The sequence below is a fragment of the Otolemur garnettii genome, unplaced genomic scaffold, assembly GCF_000181295.1.
Source record: "Otolemur garnettii isolate 467f Iridium unplaced genomic scaffold, OtoGar3 scaffold00223, whole genome shotgun sequence".
NCBI classification, from domain to species: Eukaryota; Metazoa; Chordata; class Mammalia; order Primates; family Galagidae; genus Otolemur; species Otolemur garnettii.
In genome coordinates this window covers 1,493,283-1,514,006 of record NW_003852618.1, presented here as the reverse complement: position 1 = coordinate 1,514,006, position 20,724 = coordinate 1,493,283, and the positions used below count along the sequence as shown (strand labels likewise).

General features: G+C 41.3%; 2 protein-coding genes and 1 pseudogene across 2 annotated transcripts in view; all 3 read right to left on the bottom strand.

Moving 5' to 3' along the window:
• Window positions 1–12,215, bottom strand: part of LOC100956128 — a 46,403-nt gene extending 34,188 nt beyond the window's left edge. The window contains exons 1-3 of the mRNA XM_012812770.2: window positions 11,897–12,215; window positions 11,143–11,191; window positions 10,305–10,645 (exon numbers count right to left, since the gene is read on the bottom strand). Of these exons, the coding sequence (XP_012668224.1) occupies window positions 10,305–10,645; window positions 11,143–11,191; window positions 11,897–12,207 (701 nt within the window). The 5' untranslated portion in view covers window positions 12,208–12,215. The remainder of the gene's footprint in view (window positions 1–10,304; window positions 10,646–11,142; window positions 11,192–11,896) is intronic.
• LOC100956764 lies at window positions 5,337–5,942 on the bottom strand (annotated as a pseudogene).
• Window positions 6,499–7,258, bottom strand: LOC100966949 (histone H1.5). Its single transcript, XM_003801852.2, has one exon. It carries the CDS (start codon window positions 7,228–7,230, stop codon window positions 6,556–6,558), a length of 675 nt encoding a protein of 224 aa, XP_003801900.1. The 5' UTR covers window positions 7,231–7,258; the 3' UTR covers window positions 6,499–6,555.
• Window positions 12,216–20,724: the final 8,509 nt, after the last annotated feature.

Sequence of the window (20,724 nt, the reverse complement as noted above, 5' to 3'; positions counted from 1 at the left end):
GAGCCAATTTCTCCGGCTTTTGAAAAAACTTTGTGAATATTCTTTAAGAATATGAATATTCACATAAATTCAACAAGATTCTGGGGGTTTTCTGTTGTTTCTTTTTAATTGAGACAGTCCCACTTTGTTGCCCTTGGTAGAGTGCAGTGGTGTCACAGCTTATAGCAACCTCAAACTCTTGGGCTTAAATGATTCTTTTGCCTCAGCCTCCCAAGTAACTGGGACGACAGGTGCCTACCTGCTGCAATGCCCAGCTATTTTTTTGTTTTTAGCAGGCTGGGGTGCAGGTAGCTGGTGGCCCTGCCCACTGTGCTACCAGCACTGCCTTTTTTTTTTTTTTTTTTTTTAATTGAGACAGAGTCTTACTTTGTTTCCCCCAGTAGAGTGCTGTGGTGTCACAGCTCTTAGCAACCTCCAGATCTTGGGCTTAAGCAATTTTCTTGCCTCAGCCTCCCAAGTAGCTGGGACTAAACACGCCTGCCACAATGCCCTGCTATTTTTTTGGTTTTTTTTTGTTTTTTTTAGCAGGCTGAGTCTGGATTTGAACCCACCAGCCCTGGTGCATGTGGCCGGGGCCTTACCCAGCTACAAGTACCACCCTGCCATTTGTTTTGTTATGTTTTGGTAACAGAACACAGCTGGATACAGACATTGGTTATTTTGCCAAGTCTTTGACTGGAATAATGTATTTTCAGATATGACCAGGCTGGCTACACAAATATGTAGACAGCAGAAGGCATGGTCACCTACTAACATTGAAGCCTGCTTCCCACAGTGGGTCTCTCAACCCTCACAACCAGAGTATGAAACACCTGGGGAGTTTCAGATATATCAGATGTTCAGGCTCTTCCTCTCATTAATTAAATCAGAATTTTTAGCAGGAGGCTAAAATGATACTTTTTTCCCAATTAAACTTTTTACCAGGGACTCTGATTAAAGTTCAGAACCATTTGATTAAAAAGGAATGAGAAATTGGGAATATAAAATTTATATATATAAAATTATATATATATAATACTTATATAGTATATGTATACCTACATATATAATACACATATATATAGCTAACTTATCTATATAAATATGTATATGCTCATAATGAGGTATTAACCAAAAAGCCTTTTGGAATATATATAATTTATGTATTTGAAATTATATTTAGTTACTTCTCTCCTCCCTCAGTTTCAACCATATGCACTGCCTTGCTCTTCCTTGATTAATACTCACTCCTCCCACCCCAAACACCTCAGGGCCTCTTTGTTTGTTCATTCTTTGTTCTTTCTACAGTAATCTTCCCCAGAGGTCCATTCCCTCATCTCCTCATCTTTGTTTAAATTTCACTATTTTTTTTTTTTTTTGCTTGTACAAAAGGTCTTTACTGGGGGGTGGGGGGGAAGGAGGCTGCAGAGCAGCACCAAGGAGGAGAGAAAAAGAGAAGAGAAAAGAGGAGAGAGAAGAGGAGGAGAGAGGAGGAGAGCAGAGGAGAAGAGAAGAGCTAAATTTCACCTTCTTGATGACCATTCTATGATTGTTATTTAAACTGAAAAATAAAAGGCTTTTCGTGTCTGCTTTTTAAAAACCTCCCTAACATTTAATATTATTCGACTTTCTTTTAATATATTTGTTTGTTTTCCCCACTATAGTTAACATTTTGGTTTTTGTAATACATTGTTAACCAACATTACTGGTCTCCTCTTTTATGTTTGGCCTATGTTACCTGCTCTGTACCCAGCTTTAAAATTAGGAGGACAATTTCTAACACATATGACCAATTCAAGAGGTCAAAATTTTGGCTTCTCTAAAACTCAGTGTCTGTATTTGTAAATTGGAGAAGAAAAGAAATTCACTATCGTGTGACTGTTGTGACTGTCAGTTAGGACACTTTGTGAATTGGCATTATTATATACTTTTGTATATAGCAAAAAATAATCTTATGTATTATTTGCATTTGAAAGGCCTAGGACATTTTTTTTTTCTTAGACATAGTCTTAAGCTGTCACCGTGGGTAGAGTGCTGTGGTGTCATAGCTCACTGCAGCCTTTAACTCTTGGGCTTAAGCTATCCTCTTGCCTCAGTTTTTCCATTTTTAGTAGAGATGGGGTCTTTCTTTATTGCTCAAGCTGGTCTAGAATTGGTGAGCTCAAGCAATCCATCTGCTCAGCCTCCCAGAGTACTAGAATTACAGGCATGAGCCACCACTCCCAGTTGAGGCCTAGAACACTGTCACCTACTCATCAAACTGAACCACAACGTTCACCCTTTGCAATATTAACTGTAGTTGTTTTCCAGTTAATTTTTTTCTTTCAGTAGATACACTAAACACATACTATGTGCCAGAAACTCTCCCAGGTACCAGAAATATTACAGTAAATTGAAAAAACAAAAAGTCAAGCATTCATAGAGTTTATTTTCTAGTAACAGAAAACAATTTAAGTTGAAATAATCAGGAAAGGTTTCAGAGGAAGTAAGACTTGGAACTGGCTCTGAAAGACAGACAGGATTTGGATGGTGGCCCAACACTGACTTTACAGCAGTGGAGAACAGCTCTAAGACACATTTCAGAAAATAATAATTCTACCTTTATGAGTCTAATACACATGTATAATACATATGTATAATAATGTGCATGTTAGTACATTAGTAACAGTAATTTCAGATTGAATTACATTGGCTGATCTAGTAAAGAAGTGAATTTCTGCAAGTGTTGCTGATGTAGGGGTTGTCCCAACAAAGGGAGGAAAGCCCTCTGAACTCACCAAATGGGTTCTTGGGTTCTGATAGGAAAGAATTCAAGAGCAAGTCAACTAGTGACAGAAAGCTTACACAGAGAATAGATTTTGTTCCACAGTGTAAAGGTCCTTTCCTGAACAAGAGGAGGATACTTATTGATTAAGCAATAGTAACATTTTTATTTCTTCAAAGTCCCTGTTAGGAAAAAGCTGTAGGTGATCAGCATTGTCTAGAGGTTAAGCCATAAAAGTTCATCACAAACTGCAATCATAGAAAAGTAAGCACAACTGTAAGATGGATATCCACCTTAGTAATTCACCCATCATAGGGTCATCCTGGGCTGGTGACATGCTGGTGACTTTTTTGTTTAGGGTAATTAGTTAGGGTCAGGTATTGGTCAAAATGGCTGCAGTCAGAGTCTCTTGACCTTCCTTTTCTGCCTTATCCCTTCATTATTTCCATCAGCCTTTTTGAAACTGGAGGGAAGTTACTGGATTCATCTGTGGACTCAGCTTCTTAAGTCTTTATTTTGTTGCTACCTGAACTCATAAATTCAGCTCAAATTTTGTGCTTTTTTTCCTCACAGGCTTATCTAAGGGCTTTTACCTTTTAATAAGAAAAGATTGATTAATACCTGGAAAAACAATGAAGTTGTTTGGTTTCAACATCATATTATCTGATGATCTGGGACTTTATTTTACTTTGATTTTTAAAAGAGGCAAAATGGCTCTGCCAGCCTTAACTCTGGGAGACCATACTTCTATCTTAGAGAAAATGCCTTCCCTCTACTCTCCTTCCTTTTTTTTTTTTTGAGACAGAGCCTCAAGCTGTCCCCCTGGGTAGAGTGCTGTGGCATTACAGCTCACAGCATCCTCCCACTCCTGGGCTCAAGCGAGTCTCCTGCCTCTGCCTCCCAAGTAGCTGGGACCACAGGCGCCCGCCACAACGCCCAGCTATTTTTTGGTTGCAGCCGTTATTGTTGTTTGGCGGGTCCGGGCTGGGGATTCGAACCTGCCACCTTAGGTGTACGTGGCTGGCGCCTTAGCCGGCTGAGCTATAGGCGCCGAGCCTCTCCTTCCTTTATGTTTCAAAAAAACGTGCCTTTTTGTTTAGAATTTTACACCTTATTACAGAAAAAAAAGAGTAAAGGAAAATAGAGTGGGATAAAATGTGTAAGTGATTCAGACAATAAACTGACCAAATTTTAAACTTTTTTAACCAGAAAAACATTTGACCATGTGAAAATAGTAAACAGAAATGCCATTCCTTAAAGTGGTGAAGCATTAAATGTGAATGGAAAACATGAAGTAAAATCAAGCTACATCTTAAATTAGAACTTCATAGAATGGCCCGGCATGGTGGCTCAAGATTAGGATTACTTCTAGGTAATCCTAGAACTCTGGGAGGCTGAGGCAAGTGGATTGCTTGAGTTCACAGGTTTGAGACCAGCCTGAGCCAGAGCAAGACACACACACCCCTCACCTCCTGTCTCTAAAAAAAAAAAAAAAAAGCTAGAGTTGTGGCAGGTGCCTATAGTCCCACCTAGTTGGGAGGCTGAGGCAACAGAAGTACTGGAGCCCAAGAGTTTGAGGTTGCTGTGATCTATGATGCCATAGGACTTTACAGAGGGCAACAAAGTGAGACTCTGTCTCCAAAAAAAATGAACGTCATAAAATGGATCTGATGGTGGGGAAGTGCAAAGCACTTGGATCTGCCTGGGGGGCAAATGTAAAGAAAATAACCAGCAGAAAAATTCAAGCTGATGGCACAGCATCTGGATTAGCTAGGGAGGATCCAAATGTTCCTAACTGATGTGAAGAGGTAATTTAAATTGATTCTAACCTGTTTTCTTTCTCGATTTTATCTCAACAAAGTTGAAGTCATTTTGTGCAAATTAGGCCTAAAATGGAGGTAGCAAGAAAACACATTTCCATCACTTACTTTATAAAAGAAAAATCTAAAGCGCATACCACTTGGACTACATGCTAGTCACCCAGCAACTTACTGGGAGGCCTGAAAATGATAGTATAACCTGCAAAACATACACATAATCATTTTCACTGTATGTTAAGATTTTTATTGTAAAGAGCATTTGATGTTTTCTAGGCACTAACTACTTCACAGGAAGATTCTCAGCATTAAATGAGTCTAGATGTTATGTTAAATAACACAATAAAACTCCTGTTTGGAGTGTTTGGGATTTATAAAATAAAAAACTTGGTAGCAGATAATATCTTTTGCCTAAGTTAGGCATTGATCAAAATCTTCAGAGTAAAGTGGCCTTGGCTACTTCTAAAGGAGAATTACAGTGACAGTTCTTTTAGAAAAGTGTGGATGGCTCTGAAAAGAGCCTTAGGCCAGCGGTTCTTAACCTGTGGGTCACCACCCCTTTGAGGATCTAACGACCCTTTCACAGGGGTCGCCTAAATACCATATCAGATATTTACATTACGATTCATAACAGTAGCAAAATTACAGTTATGAAGTAGCAACGAAAATAATTTTATGGTCGGGGGTCACGACAACATGAGAAACTGTATTAAAGGGTCGGCATTAGGAAGGCCGATAACCAGTGACTTAGAGGGTGTGGGCAGCTGCTGAGGAGCTCACTTGGAGCTTGTGTACTTGATGACAGCTTGGTGCCCTTGGATACAGCGTGCCTGGGAGCACCCCGGGCAGCAAGGAGGGCACAGCCGTCTGGATCTCCCTGGAGGTCATGGTCGAGGGCTTGTTGTAATGCTCCAGGCGAGATGCCTCACCCGTGATACGCTGGAAGATGTCGTTACTAAACGAATTCTTGATACCCATGGCCCTGGATGAGACGCCGGTGTAGGGATGGACCTGCTTCAGCATCTTGTACACGTAGATGGTAGCTCTCCTTGGGGCTGAACTTACGTTTCTTGCCATCTTTTTTTCCTGCGCTTTGGTCACAGCCTACCTGGAGCCTTTTGGGGGGAGGCGATCTGGCCAGTTCAGGACTAATAGAGACTAACTGCAATGAAAGTCAAAAGAATCAGGAAAAAAGCTGGACAAGGCAATACATAATCTCTTCATTCACTAGTTCTTAAGCAAAAGGTGATTAATAAAATCTTGTGTGTGGTTGGTGGCGCTTTGATGATGTCACACTCTAATTTTTGTCCAATCAGTAAAAGTGTATTTCATACCCGCAATTCTATTGGTTTAAGTGAAACTGCAACTGTAGCCAATAGCATAGCTTTATGTTCGCGCCCAGCATTGATTATAAGTAGTGCAATTTTTTTGTGTTATACACGTTAAGCTTTCAACAACCATATTGGTATCTTGTCTGGACGTAACAAGCAGAGTGTCAAGACCCGCTCTTCCCGGGCTGGACTCAGTTCCCAGTGGGCCGTATGCAGCGCTTGCTCCGTAAAGTTATTCTGGGCGTGTTAGTGACCGCGAGCCGGTGTACATGGCTGCGGTGCTGGAGTACCTGACCGCCGAGATTCTGGAGCTGGCAGGCAATGGTGCCAGAGACAATAAGACCACAAAACTAAGGGCAAGGAAGTTGGAAAGTTTGCCAATACCACTTACTACCAAATGTCTTTCTTTTCAGAGTGCCCTATAAACTTCACCCCTGCAGTAAATGTGTCAACAACCTTACAACCTCTCTCCATTACTGTCTAAATACCCAATCCGTACGTGGCGCGGGGTTTTTTCAAATTAACATCTGAGCGCATTAACAAAAAAAAAATTCACTTCCCTAATGGGAGTATTGTGTTGTGTGTACAGCAACTTTTAAGAGATCTCTGGGTGGCTCTGAAAAGAGCCTTTGGGGCTTTATTGCGGTATTTGCATGGCAAGTTCCTACTTCTTTTTGGGAGTCGCCTTCTTCGCCTTTGCAGCTTTGGGCTTTGCTGCTTTAGGCTTGGAGGCTTTGGGTTTGGCCGCCTTGGGCTTAACCGCTTTAGGCTTGGCGGGGCTCTTGGCCGCCTTCTTCGGTTTGGCAGCAGTTTTAGCCTTCTTAGGGCTCTTTGCTGCTTTCTTGACGCCAGCTGCTGCAGGCTTTTTTGCTTTCTTTGGAGTCTTCTTCACTGCCTTTTTAGCTCCCGCAGCTTTTTTAGGTTTCTTAGGGGTGGCCCCTGCAGGCTTCTTAGCTTTAGCTGCACCCGCCTTCTTGGCTTTGGGCTTGGCTTCTCCAGAGGCAGCCTTCTTGTTCAGCTTGAAGGAGCCAGAAGCGCCAGTGCCCTTGGTCTGCACCAGGGTACCTTTGCTCACCAAACTTTTGAGGCCTAGCTTGATGCGGCTATTGTTTTTCTCCACGTCGTAGCCACCAGCCGCCAAGGTTTTTTTAAGAGCCGCCAAAGAGAGACCATTGCGCTCCTTGGAAGCGGCCACAGCCTTAGTGATCAGCTCAGAGACCGGGGGCCCGGTCGCCTTGCGCTTAGCCGCGCCAGCAGACTTCTTCGTTGCTTTTTTCTTGGCGGGAGATTTCTCCACCGGCGCTGGGGTGGCCGTCTCAGCTGGAGCGGTTTCTGACATGGTGACAAGAAACTGCTAAGGAAGGAGAGATTCGAAATCCAAAGAGCAAGTTTTGCAATGCTGCTTTATCCGGGCCCGGGGCTTATATAAGCCGGCGCTGCTCTGTGATTGGTGGAACGCCCAATCCACCGCCCTCGGGCCGCTGAAGCTCCCGGTTGGACTTTCAAATTGTGTTTGTTAGTCTCCCAAATTTGTCTAAATGCTTAAAAACAGCGATACAGAATTTGACACTTTGAAGCTCCAAAGGAGGAAAACAGCCCCCAGGTTCATGTACTTGTTTGTGTTTTCTCGAATCATGTGCAATTGATGAAAGATATTTTTGAAAATTCCTTAGCTTTGCATAGGAATCTACTGAGCTGAGGGGATCCTGCTAGTTAGTTTCATGTTGCAATAAATTTCTACTAAGTATTCCGTGAAAGTTATTTGAAAAGATTTGTCCCTAGGTTCAGCCTTTGATTTTTGCAAGAGGAAAGATACTAGGTTCCCTGGTTTGGACATAAACTTTGTTTCTAACTGTAGCAAGTAACACAAGCCCAGAGCAGCTGCTTGCCTATAGACCTAAGGCAACCACATACACCTTTCTTTAAAAATCGGCTCTATCTCCTAGGAATGATATATTTAGAGAATGAGATTTTGAAGCTTGGAAAAGTTCAGTTATCAGAGTGGTTTTTTTCACAGCAAAAGTACAAATCGTTTTGATTTCAGAATCCAACTAACCAGATTCAAAACCAAACTTAAATTTTACGGTATGTTTTCTGATTAAGGTGCTCTCTTTAAGTTCTGGGCAAATCCATTAAAATAAGGAAGGAAAGTACTTAGCATAGATAATTTGCTTTTGATAAAACTTTCAAACCTGTTGAAAATTATTCAGTGGCTCCCAGTGGCACTGAAAGGCACTGTTTACATGACTTGGGATTCTGTCAGGTTTTCAAAACGTTCTTTCCACTAATTCTACTGAAATCTCTATATTTAACAAGCTGAATGCACCATCGTGAATACCCTCTTCTACAGGCAACCAGAATACATCAAAATGCCTATTTTTGTGTGTTTAAGTGCAGAGTGACTCATATTTTACAATAACTGTCAATTGACTGTAAGAAGGTTGGATTGGGTATTGAAGAATGGAAGTTTATAGAGGTTCAGAAGAATTTAGGAAAACAGCTGAAGCAGTGAGTTTGGAATGAAGGGGGGTGAAGTTTGCTGTTTATTTTAAGGGGAAGGAGAGTGGCTAGGATTTTGTCCCTCAGTAACAAAGGAGATCAAGTGATGATCCAAATCTTTAATGAAATCAAGTTATTCAGTCCTTGCTCATGAAATACTGTATATGAAAGTTAAATGTAGCAAACATATTTCATCTTTTCTTCAGGAGCTCCTGGACAGGTTGGCAAACTATGGTCTAATCTGGACAGTGGCCTATTTTTGTATGACCCTCAAGCTAAGAAATGCCTTACATGTTTAAAGAATTGTAAAAGATAAAAACAATATAGAAGACTACATATGTGGCCTTCAAAGCCTATGCTACAGGCCTCTTTTAAAACAGTGGAAATTAAGAACTAAAGAAAAGGTCTTCACAAGAAAATGTTCTAGGCATTTTCCACTGTTTCAAGCAAAACTTTCAGAAGATCCGCGCGGAAGAAAACCCAAAACTCTGCGCTAAAGGGGGACAGGGCTATACAATAAGAACTAACATTCCTTAAGCATTTAGTAAGTGCCAGGAGGTAAGCTTAAATATGGTCCGCATATTTTAATTCATTTGCCACATTTTACAGTTGTACAGGCTGAGACCCATTGAGAATGAGTAACTTGACAAAGGTTATACAGGAAATAACTAGCAGTTCTGGGACTTAAACCTAGACACACTGCCTCAGTTTTATTATGATGGAAAAATCCTGGGAGAATTATCTTTGAAGCTTGGAAGAGGAAGCATCATGTTATCCTTACACCTAGCAATCATGCATTAAAGGAGCTCTAAGTTAATGGTAGGAAAAGGATTCTGGCCCCACAGGTCTTAACTTTTCTTTTTTTCCCCGAGTCAATTCCCAGTTTCCAAAGACTTTAGGAGTCAGTTGTAGGAATACAAACCTCTTTGGAAGAGTGAATCCAAGAATAGGGGGAAAAGGAAGGTTCAAATGGGCTAGCCTTCCTAAGAACACTCAGGGTAAAAAATTTGCCTTCTGGATAGCGCCTGTGGCTCAGTAAGACGCCAGCCCCACATACCGAGGGTGGAGGGTTCAAACGCGGTCCTGGCCAAACTGCAACTAAAAATAAAAAATAGCCTGGCGTTGTGGGGCGGGGGTGGGGGGGGGACCTGTACTCCCAAGTACTCGGGAGGCTGAGGCAAGAGAAACACCTAAGCCCAAGAGGTGGAGGTTGCTGTGAGCTGTGACAGCACAGCACTCTACCGTGGGTGATAAAATGAGACTTTGTCTCAAAAAATAAAATAAAATTTTAAAAAATTGCCTTCACATAACTGCCATTTCCTGGAGTCAAGATGTGTACCCAAAAAAGTAAGGAGCAAAATAAGGCAATAATAAGAGCACGAGTAAACTCTTATAGACAGTTGATAATTCTGGGTGTTCTTAAACATTTGTGATGTTTCTTAGTGACACAGGAATGTAAGAATCACCCTTTAAAGCCTAAGAGATGGGATACATTGGCAAAAGTAAACTAACTTAACTTACACCGTTGTCCAGACATGTATAAAGTCCATTTTGTGTAACTTGTCAATAAAAAAAGCTCCATTTCCGTTGTAGTATCCTGAACAGCTCTTAGTACTGAGTTTAAGAGAATGAGCAGAAATAAAATTCAACACTCAAGACGGTAATGCAGTGATCTAGCGGATGAGAACATGGCAATTTTTTAAACCTAATCTGCATTTAGCATGGGATTTATTACAATGGGTGTCCTGGAGGTAACAGCTACTTTTTAGTGACAATTGAGGGGCTCTGAAAAGAGCCTTTTGAGGTGAGACACATTTTTCGCTAGGAAGAATTTATGCCCTCTCCCCGCGGATGCGGCGGGCAAGCTGGATGTCCTTGGGCATGATGGTGACGCGTTTAGCATGGATGGCGCACAGGTTGGTGTCTTCAAAGAGCCCCACCAGATAGGCCTCGCAGGCCTCCTGCAAAGCCATCACAGCTGAGCTCTGGAAGCGCAGGTCGGTCTTGAAGTCTTGCGCGATCTCACGAACCAGGCGTTGGAAAGGCAGCTTTCGGATCAGCAGCTCGGTGGATTTCTGGTACCGACGGATCTCGCGCAGGGCCACGGTGCCGGGCCGGTAGCGATGAGGCTTCTTCACACCACCAGTAGCTGGCGCACTTTTCCGGGCCGCCTTGGTAGCCAGCTGCTTGCGCGGCGCCTTGCCACCGGTAGACTTCCGAGCTGTCTGCTTTGTACGAGCCATACCGAAACAGGTCTATCAACTAAACACAAGTGAGAACAGGAGCTGATCTTCCCAGTATTTATAGTGACCCTCGCGTTCTGATTGGACTATAGACTGCAGAGTTTTTTGTCCTACCACGGAATTGGTTCCCACTTTAATCCTCTCGACATTTTCCCGCCTTTTTTTTTTTTTGGGTGGAGACAGAATTTCACTTTATCGCCCATGGTAGTGGTGTCACACAGCTCACAGCAACCTCCAACTCCTGGACTTAGGCGATTCCCTTGCCTCAGCCTCCCGAGTAGCTGGGACTACAGGCACCCGCCACAACACCCAGCTATTTTTTTTTTTTTTTTTTTTTTTGCAGTTTGGCCGGGGTCGGGTTTGAACCTGTCACCTCCATATATGGGACTGGCACCCTGCCCACAGAGGCACAAGCGCCCCGCTTCCTGCCTTCTTAAAAACTTTTTTTTTTTAAATGTATATTTCACAGAAGACTGGTCTTTCTCAAAATCCACTAGAATTTCTTATACATCAAAAATTTTTAAGAATGTTGGCTTGAAGACCTGCAGCTGCCTTACACTTTTAAAGAGGTATCATGACGAGATTGGCAAAAATTAAATAAATAGAATGAGACAAAATGTTACTAAAATGGAAGCATTGAAGGGGTAAAACGAGACATATGTTATGCTAGTATTTCTTATATTTGAGCATGCCTCAGAAAGGCCAACTCAGGGAGGCCGAGGCGGGTGGATAGCTTGAGCTCAGGAGTTGGAGACCAACCTGACCAAAAGCGAGACCCTTTCTCTTCTAAAATAGAAAACACTGAGGCAATAGGATTGCTTGTGCCTAAGAGTTGGAGGTTGCTGAGCTATGACTTCACAGCACTCTAGCCAAGGGCAACAGCCTGAAACTGTCTCAATTTAAAAAAAAAAAAAAATGGCCTAATACTTATAAGGGCCCGCCAACTTTTTGTGTAAAAGGCCTAATTTAACTACTTTGGGAACTGTGATCCACACTATTTTAACTACTCAGCCCTGGATGTTCTTGTGGGAAAGTAACCTGTACAGTGTGAAGAATGTTTCACAACTTTTATAAAACTCGTCGATTTGGTGTCGAAGCTGCCACCTGAGTAACAGCTTTTGGCATCTAGAAGCTATCTGTTCAAGATCACTAATTCTCAAATTCTCAAAAGCTAAGGTTTTAAAAATGTCTACAGCTCTTTATCAAAACTTTGTGGGTGGCCCTGAAAAGGGCCGTTGCAAGATAAATTACCTGATAAAATACTAGCCGCCAAAGCCATAGAGGGTGCGACCCTGGCGCTTTAGCGCATATACCACATCCATGGCGGTGACAGTCTTGCGCTTGGCGTGCTCAGTGTAGGTGACAGCATCGCGGATTACGTTCTCCAGAAACACTTTAAGAACTCCGCGTGTCTCCTCATAGATAAGACCTGAGATGCGTTTAACGCCTCCACGACGGGCCAAGCGACGGATGGCTGGCTTAGTGATTCCCTGTATGTTATCGCGCAAAACCTTGCGATGGCGTTTGGCGCCACCTTTGCCTAGACCCTTCCCACCCTTTCCACGACCAGACATCCTCGTTAAGACTCAGAGAACGTCGATGTCTAAAGTTCCACAGACAGTGTTTTATATAGTGGTAAAACGGACCTGATTGGAAACTCTGCACACAAGCTGTATCCGTTCCCCTAATTCCCAGACCTAAAAGCCCTGCCCACGATTACAGAAAAAAAAAAAATGGAAAGGGCGGTGCCTAAATTCCAGACTCCGTTAATAAAAAAAATGGTTAATTAAAGATTACTCACTCTACCTCCTATAACGTTTTGTCCTGCCTACCACCTCAAGGCTCTTTCTTTCTGAGTCTGGCTGGCGAAGTTTTTTCTCAGTCACATTTCAGGATCTATTTCTGTATTTATTGCCTTGGGACTGCTCGATCCTAGGGGCCCTTTGCTAAAGGGGTGAATTAAAGTCATTTCGTGCATTTGTGAAACCACTTTGTATGCGCCATCTGCCTCTATAATCTCGGTGATCAGCCTGAGGAGTGGCTCACTGCAATGAACGCTGCCTGTAAGAGCTTCAAGGTGGGCGTCCTCACTTTACTCAAATTTGGTTCTTTACCCTTCTTTTCTTTTTCTGTCTCCTTCCTTTCTGTTCCTTCCCCTTTCCTCCCTCTCGGCCACATTTTGGGGGGAGAATTGACGTTTTAATATTTTCTTCATTCCATTTATATACATACATTTAAAGAGGGAGTGATTTCTAAGGGGAATAAGTCATGAGGAGAAAAATACATCGGGGTAAACTAATGGAAGATAGGAATTATCTAGTACAGTCTGTTATTCAGATTCAGGTCATCTCAGGTGATGAGAATTGATCTCTGGGAGTCATTCTTTTCAGGTATAACAAAGGAGGACATATTTACAGAGGTAGATTTTCCTGTAAAAATGTAATGTTTTTTACAAAAGGGAAGCTTTTGTCTTGTTTTTGCTCTTTTTTCAGTGTCTGTTGTCAAAATAATCCCTTTACTCAGTTGGCATATTTGAGGGTGGAATCTTCTGGCTCCCGATATAGTATGCTATGAAAAAATTCTGGGTCGATTGCCTTTTTAATGTTTTGCCCTGGTAATATTTACATTGTTGGGCCTCAGTAATGTTGCCCTGGGTAGAGTACTCTGGCATCACAGCTCACAGCAACCTCAAACTCTTGGGCTTGAGCAACTCTTGCCTAAGCTCCCCAAGTAGCTGGGACTACAGACAGCCGCCACAACACCTGGCTATTTTTTTGTTGTTGTAATTGTCATTGTTGTTTGGCAGGCTCTTGCTGGGTTCAAAACCACCAGCTCCAGTATATGTGGCTGGTGCCATAGCTGCTGAACTACAGGCACTGAGCCTTTAAGTCTTCATTTCTAAAGGTTCCTGTGTCGTATAAAACTTTGATTTAATAATGTGTTATGCTTTTGTCTTCTCAAGGTGTCTTTTGTTACAAGAGTGACCTTTATGGTGGGTGAGGAAAGCTACCCCACACCTCGACATCTATGTTTCAGTATACATGAATTCTTTGTTAAATTAGATACTTTATTTTCTTCTCTCTCCTGCACAGGAACAAATTAACTGAAGATTTCTTAACTTCTAAAGAGTTTGAGAATCTTGTCTCATTTAAATTAAGTACTTTTAAAATGTTTCCTCTCCTTTCTGTTGTCCTTATCAAATAATAATGCTAATTGTCATGAATTGTCCAATAAGTCCTTATTGGTTAAATGGCATAAATAATTATGTCTTTTTTTTTCACACTAGGAAAGATGTACTTTTCCAAGAGAAATATTGGCAGTGTTTTTATTTCTCTGTACTATTCCTTAACCCCTTAATCAAATGAATAATGGAGTGCACTTTCTTTTTCAATGTTCTGAGGGTTGCTTGTTCACCTGACAAGCAACATTAACAGTCAATGTTAATTGAATGACACTTTCTTAACATTCTTCAAAGTATTGGGCTCAGTCCTTTTCAATGTTGTTAGAATTTCTTTGTAGTTGTTGTTGTTTGCTTATCAGACCCAGGTAGGGTTCGTACCCACCAGCCCTGGAGCATGTGGCCTGGCATCTTAACCACTGTGCTATGAGTGTGCTTTTTTTTTTTTTTTTTCAGAGTCTCACAATGTCACCCTGGGTAGAGTGCTATTGTGTCATGGCTCACAGCAACATCAAAGTCTTGGGCTTAAGCGATTCTCTTGCCTCACTCAGCCTCCCAAATAGCTGGGACTACAGGAGCCCCCAACAACATCCACCTATTTTGTTGTTGTTGTTTCAGTTGTCATTGTTTTACCCAGCCAGGGCCGGGTTCGAATCCGCCAGCCTCAGTGTATGTGGCCAGCGCCCTACCCACTAAGCTACAGGCACTGCCACAATATTGTTAAAATTTCTGTTTGATGTACTGCCTATTTATCTACTTGCCACCTGATTTTGTTTGAATTGGTAGGTAGGTTATGTCTTATATCTCTTGAATTTTTCTTGTTGTTCATTCAAAATAGTTAACTTATTCTTTTCTAATTTTTATTTCTCCTGTCCCCCAAACACACGCATAATCCAAAGCACCCTTAGCTTTTCAGAGTCTTTTCCTCTCCATGAATTTATTCTCTCAAATTCTTTCTTCCATTTGTCAAACTGGGGTTTATAAATTGGAAAGGAGAGCTTTATTTCTCATAAAGAGTTACCCTTCAGGGTGGCCATTTCAACAGGCTAGGAAGCATAGCCCGTGGAGAAGCCAAGAGCCTAAAACTGGAGAAAGGGACTATAGGAATAGGAATTCTTGCTGAGTAGGGTAACCAAATTACATACTTACATATTTGACAAGGTATAGGAGGAATCGTCGTTATTTAAGAAAGAAGAGACATGCCCACATACAATTGTGCTTCATGCCCTTTCATAGATCTCACATGTACAAAGACTAACCATCTGAGCATGATCTGAGGGCAGAGTTTTCACCTTCTGATCTCAAAAGGTGAAACAGAGGACATGGAAACCCTTATTACACATCCTCTCTAGACTGGTGAAAACCACTATATGGACAGTGGCCTCTTCCCGGGAAGGAATGCTGGTCAGTCTACAAAAATGGAGAAACAGCACCAGGCAATTGAAACCAGTGTGGGGCAAATCTTTCCAAAAGCTGGTTCTATTTAACCCTTATGGAAGAAAGGCTGATGGCAATTAACCAGGGAGTGTGTGTAACAGGTGTGTCTGACCTCCCATCCTGTTGTAGCCAAGAACTCAGTTTTAAGCTTTCTCTGGAGTCCACTTGGCTAAGAAGAGGTCTGTTCAGTTAGGGGGCTTAAGATTTTATTTTTTATTTCTCACATTTCAATGAGCTTTGCCAGGTCAGAATCTTAAATATGAGACATGGAAACATGGAGCTTCCCTTCTTCCTTGGCCCCATCTCAGAGTAATTGCCATCCCTGAAATAATTTTTAAAGCATTTTTAATCAACATCTCCCTATGCTTTTAGGACAAATTAAAGAAGTTTAAGGATATAGAATCCACTGCCTTCCCTGACCTCTTTCTTCATCTTACTCTACCCTTGTTTTTGAGGTTCATAATGCCATATTTGTCTGCCCATGGCTTGAAACTAGACTTGTGAAACTCCTTAGTTTCTCCTAAAATTCTGTTCACCTGAAATAAGCAAAAGAATTAGAATTTAAAGAGTTTTATTCAATGAAAAGCTGGGAATAGCCATCCATGAAACATAAACTTCAGAGAAATGGAGTCAGGCTTTAAAAGTTAAGTCTTGCTTATATAGGCAGAAAACAGAGAAATCCAGTAGGATTTTAACATTTTTCTATACAAGTCTAGTTTATGAATTACAACAATTTAATTACTAACAATTTTCTTTTCCATATAGCTTGTTTCATTTCCTATTCAATTTAAAAGAGTATATTAACATTCCATTTTAGACAATGCTGTAGTCCTGAAGTCTGTGTGAGAAAAGAAAGAGGGGGGAACCGGCTAAGGCGCCAGCCGCCTACACCTAAGGTGGCGGGTTCTAATCCCCAGGCCGGACCCGCCAAACAACAATGACGGCTGCAACCAAAAAATAGCTGGGTGTTGTGGCGGGCGCCTGTGGTCCCAGCTACTTGGCAGGTGGAGGCAGGAGACTCGCTTGAGCCCAGGAGTTGGAGGTTGCTGTGAGCTGTAATGCCACGACACTCTACCCAGGGGGACAGCTTGAGGCTCTGTCTCAAAAAAAAAAAAAAAAAAAGAAAAGAAAAGAAAAGAAAAGAAAGAGGGGAGTTAATCTATGAAGAAGACCAACTATAAAGAAGGAAGAAGCCTTTCTCATGCTTTTTATTGATTTACAATATTTTACAAAATGATGTAGGTAAGGAAGAAGGCTAATCTAGAATCAGAGAAACAAAGGTTACATCCCCCAATCTTTTGACTCAGCCTCCATGACCACATTCTTTTAAGGCTCAAAATAACTTAAAGTTCCAACAGCTTAAATTTTGAACTATTTATTTTCACAAGTCTCTCAAAACCCAAGTCCTCTTCAATATATAAAGCTTTTAATACTTGACACTCCCTCCTTATTTTCTGTTATAATTCCTTACCCTACTCTGCAATTTTGTGACCAAAGCTAAACTAGTACCATTTCCCCCACTGGACAGCCAATAAATAGAGAGACATGATGTTGGGGCAAGGAAAGTGATTCTGAAAGCCAGCAAGCTGATAAGACAGCAGACTAGTGTCCTAAAGAACTATCTCAAGTTAAAGTTAGTATGAACTTCAGGCTTCTTAAGTTAAGGGAATGAGAAGGGTGGAGTTGCAAGAAGTAACCAAAGACTGGCTCAGCGCCTATAACACAGTGGTTATGGAGTCAGCCACATACACGGAGGGTGGTGGGTTCCACCTTGGCCCAGGCCAGCTAAAGAACAATGACAACTGCAACAAAAAAATAGCCAGGCGTTGTGCAGGTGCCTATAGTCCCAGCTATTTGGGAGTCTGAGGTAAGAGAATCACTTAAGCCCAGCTATGAGCTGTGACGTCACAGCACTCTACTGAGGGCAATATAGTGAGACTTTGTCTCAAAAAAAAAAAAAAGAAGAAGTAACCTAGTAAATGACTATAGATATATAGACATCAGTGAGTCTGAGGATGTTTTAAAACTTACTTTAGGTCAGTTAATTTCAGAGGGCATGGATCAGATCCTATTCTTATACCTCTTTAACATAATATAACATTGTTACTTTTCTTATCTCCCTGAGAGTTAGTTTGGGTATTTCCTTTCCTTGGTTATCATTTTTCTCTCAGAGCCAAACTCTAAAACTAAATTTTTCCTATAATTTTCTAGCCTACATACAGAGCTAAACAAGCTTTTAACTCAAAGGATATTACTATAGACTCAGAAGGAAAATGGAGCTAGTTATATAAGTCTTCTTTCCACTCTTATAATTTCACACTACCATTTGTGTGTAGGGGAGGAAAAAGTAATTTTCTGTCTACCATTTCTGGGTTCTTATCTAGGATCACATGGTAAAAGACGAATTAACAAGAGAAAAATATGCAAAAGTTTATTATATGTCGTGTAGATGTGAAATATACACACCTATATGTATACTTTATATGTGGGAGATAGCCAGTAAAATGTGTCAGTGCCACAGAGATAGCCTAGAATTTGTCCTAAAATACTATCTTAAGGTAAAATGAAGGGTGTTGGGGGCAGTCATGGTGACTGGGGCAAACATAGTAAGTAAAGGTAAGGTTTGTTGTGTACATTTGAATTAGTGGCTTTTTTTGCTAATTAGTGTCTCATCTTTCTGTTCCTGGTACTAAGAGGGGGAACACAGAGATTTCACTTATTGATGTAAATTTCCCTTGCAAAAGATCTATTTTCAGAGTTTATCCTGTATCTGCAGTTCTTCAAAATAATTTGCTCAAAATAATCCATATTATGTACCATGATGAAAAATACATTTAAAAAGTGTTGGGTTCAGAAAATGACACCCCAAAATGAAGGCCTCAGAAGCAAAAGTTTCTCTGACTTACTCCAGCCATCCTGTCTTTGGTTCTTCATTCTCCCTTGAGGCTGGCCATAGGAACTAGACTCCTTCTCCAAGGTGAAACGACATGAACAGGAATTCTAGACCAAAATATAGTTATAATTAAGCATTAGTCAGTCCATACTTTAGTCACTTTCTTGTAAGGGAAAAATCAAGTAGCAGTAGATACTGACCACTTGCCCCTCCTTTATTCCTATACATAGACTTATTATTATTTTTGGCCAGGGCTGGGTTTGAACCCACCACCTCTGGCATATGGGACTGGCACCTTACTCCTTGAGCCACAGGCGCCACCCAACTTATTATCATTATTATTATTATTACTGAAACTGTCGCACTCTGTTGCCCCAGGCTAAGGTGCCATGGCTTTGGCCTAGCTCACAACAACCTCAAACTCCTGGGTTCAGACCGATCCTCCTGCCTCAGTGCCCTGAGTATCTGGGCCTACAGGTACCTGCCACAACAGGAGGCTCATTTATGTTTTTAGTAGAAATGGGGTCTTAACTCTTGCTCAGGCTGGTCTTGAACTCCTGAGTTCAGTCTTCCCAGGCTCTATACATAGAATTTCGGATGTTAGAATCATAAAGATTTTGTTTAATTTGCATTCCCATGTTTTTTGTTGTTGTTTTTGTAGCCAGGAGTTTTGACCTTAAGTCATAAGGCTTTTGTTTCAGAATTGCTAAAGATGTTTCTCAGATCCTGAATTTCTGCAACAAAAGCTAAAGCCAGTTTGTAGGCCCCCACAGAGGTACTAAATCAACACAAGAATGCAGTATCTTTATTGTCCCTGATTTTACCCTGCTCTTTCAACCAATCAGTGATCTCCATACTTCAGCCCATGCAACCCTTTAGAATACCTAGCCCCAGACTCCTCAAGAGGTAGATATAAGGTTTCCTTTCCTCCCTCTGTTTGGCAGCCATTTGATTAAACCTTTTCCTCTGCTGCAAGCTGGCTTCTCAGTGTATTGACTTGCATTGGGCATCTGGCATGAAACCTATTACAAAGGTAGGTCATGGAAACCTGAATTCTTTTTTCCCAAAGACAGCCATAAAATTTAAAATACTCTAATTTTTCCCTCCTCAGCCTTTTGGTGGCCATTTATGGTCGGAAATTATCTGACCTACCTTGTTTGCTTGTGAGTCATAAGACTTCCATTCCAGAGAAGGCCCTGCTTGACACTCTGGAGGAAGGAAAGCTGCATAGAGAAGCCAAAACAAATCCAGACAGACAGAATTTACTATTTCCTCCACTCAGTCTATTAGCTTTTTAGATCACACCCTTTTTGTCCAATCATATTTCTAATATGGCTGTCCATATTTTGCTGAACCCAAACCTAACAACAGACAACTCTTTGAGTTGAAGGAGCTCGGGAAATTTAACCCAAAAGTATAGTTTTATGATATAACAAGTATTTTCAATTAAAGACCCTTAAAGATCAACAGAGGCTCAAAGAGACTTTATCTACATAAATACCTGACAGATCCACATAGATGAACAATTATTTTTTTCTTCTCTCAAATTAATATTATCTTATGTTTCTCATTTTCTACTACAGAAAGGTAGAATATAACCTTGATGGAATAGATCCATTTATTCAATGTCTTGTCTCAGGCCTATTCAATTTCCAAAGAGAACCATTTACAAATTAATCTGTAAATGGTCCTTTTTGAACCATTCATTCTTCCTAGTAATCATGTATTGCTTCTCAACAGAATTACCTATTTCCCTTCTGAAAGTAAGGCTGAGGCTGAAAAATTGATGAGATGGAAGAGTAACTGGAGAAAAGGAATATAAATTTTATGAAAAGTTTTGGCGTAGAATCGGGATGAGGGTTCACAAGAGAAGAGGCCAGTCCAGGGTCAAAGAAAGAGTTTAATAGAGAAGAAAAGAAAAAGGGAGACTGACCAGGTGTCAACTCAGCTCCTACACAGTTGCAAAAGGCTTTTATTAGTCTTAGGGGTATAGCTAGAAATGGCCAGTGAGCCTGGAGCACTGCCCAAGGTGCTTCTCTAGTGTGGGGGTCAGGATTATATTGTATCTTTAGGATTGGGATTATGGGTAGGATGTTTCCAGGAACTCTGGCCTTGAGGCACTATAGGAGTCTGAGAAAGGGATTGCTAGTTTTCTGACCTGATATTCTAAAATGGCTGTACCTCTGGTGGGGTTATGAGGATTACTTTCTCACAGTTTATTTAATGAAAATATACAGGAGCCTCAGAATGAAGGCCCACAGATAATAGGGGAAATTGTCCATTTTTATGCTTAAGTTCAATAAATAATACACAGCCATGTAGAAATATGTTTGGACAAAACAGTATGATCTAATGTTAATAGACTGAATGGGTAAAGCCAGGAAGGCCTGTCTAGGGGATTCTTTCTGGACTCTCTGAGCATTCATTTCTTTGCGTGTGGGACTGTAAGGGCCAGACCAGCGCCATTTTCTTGTCTGCTCTGTTAAACCGCAGGGCCACTCCCTGCTGCCTCCCCCACCCCTGGTAGCACAGCCATTAAGCCATTGAATTGAGTCACCTAAGACAGACAGCTGCCATAATAGG

Coding starts and splice junctions, on each gene's coding strand:
- LOC100966949 (XM_003801852.2), bottom strand. CDS start 7,230: ATGTCAGAAACCGCTCCAGCTGAGACGGCCACCCCAGCGCCGGTGGAG.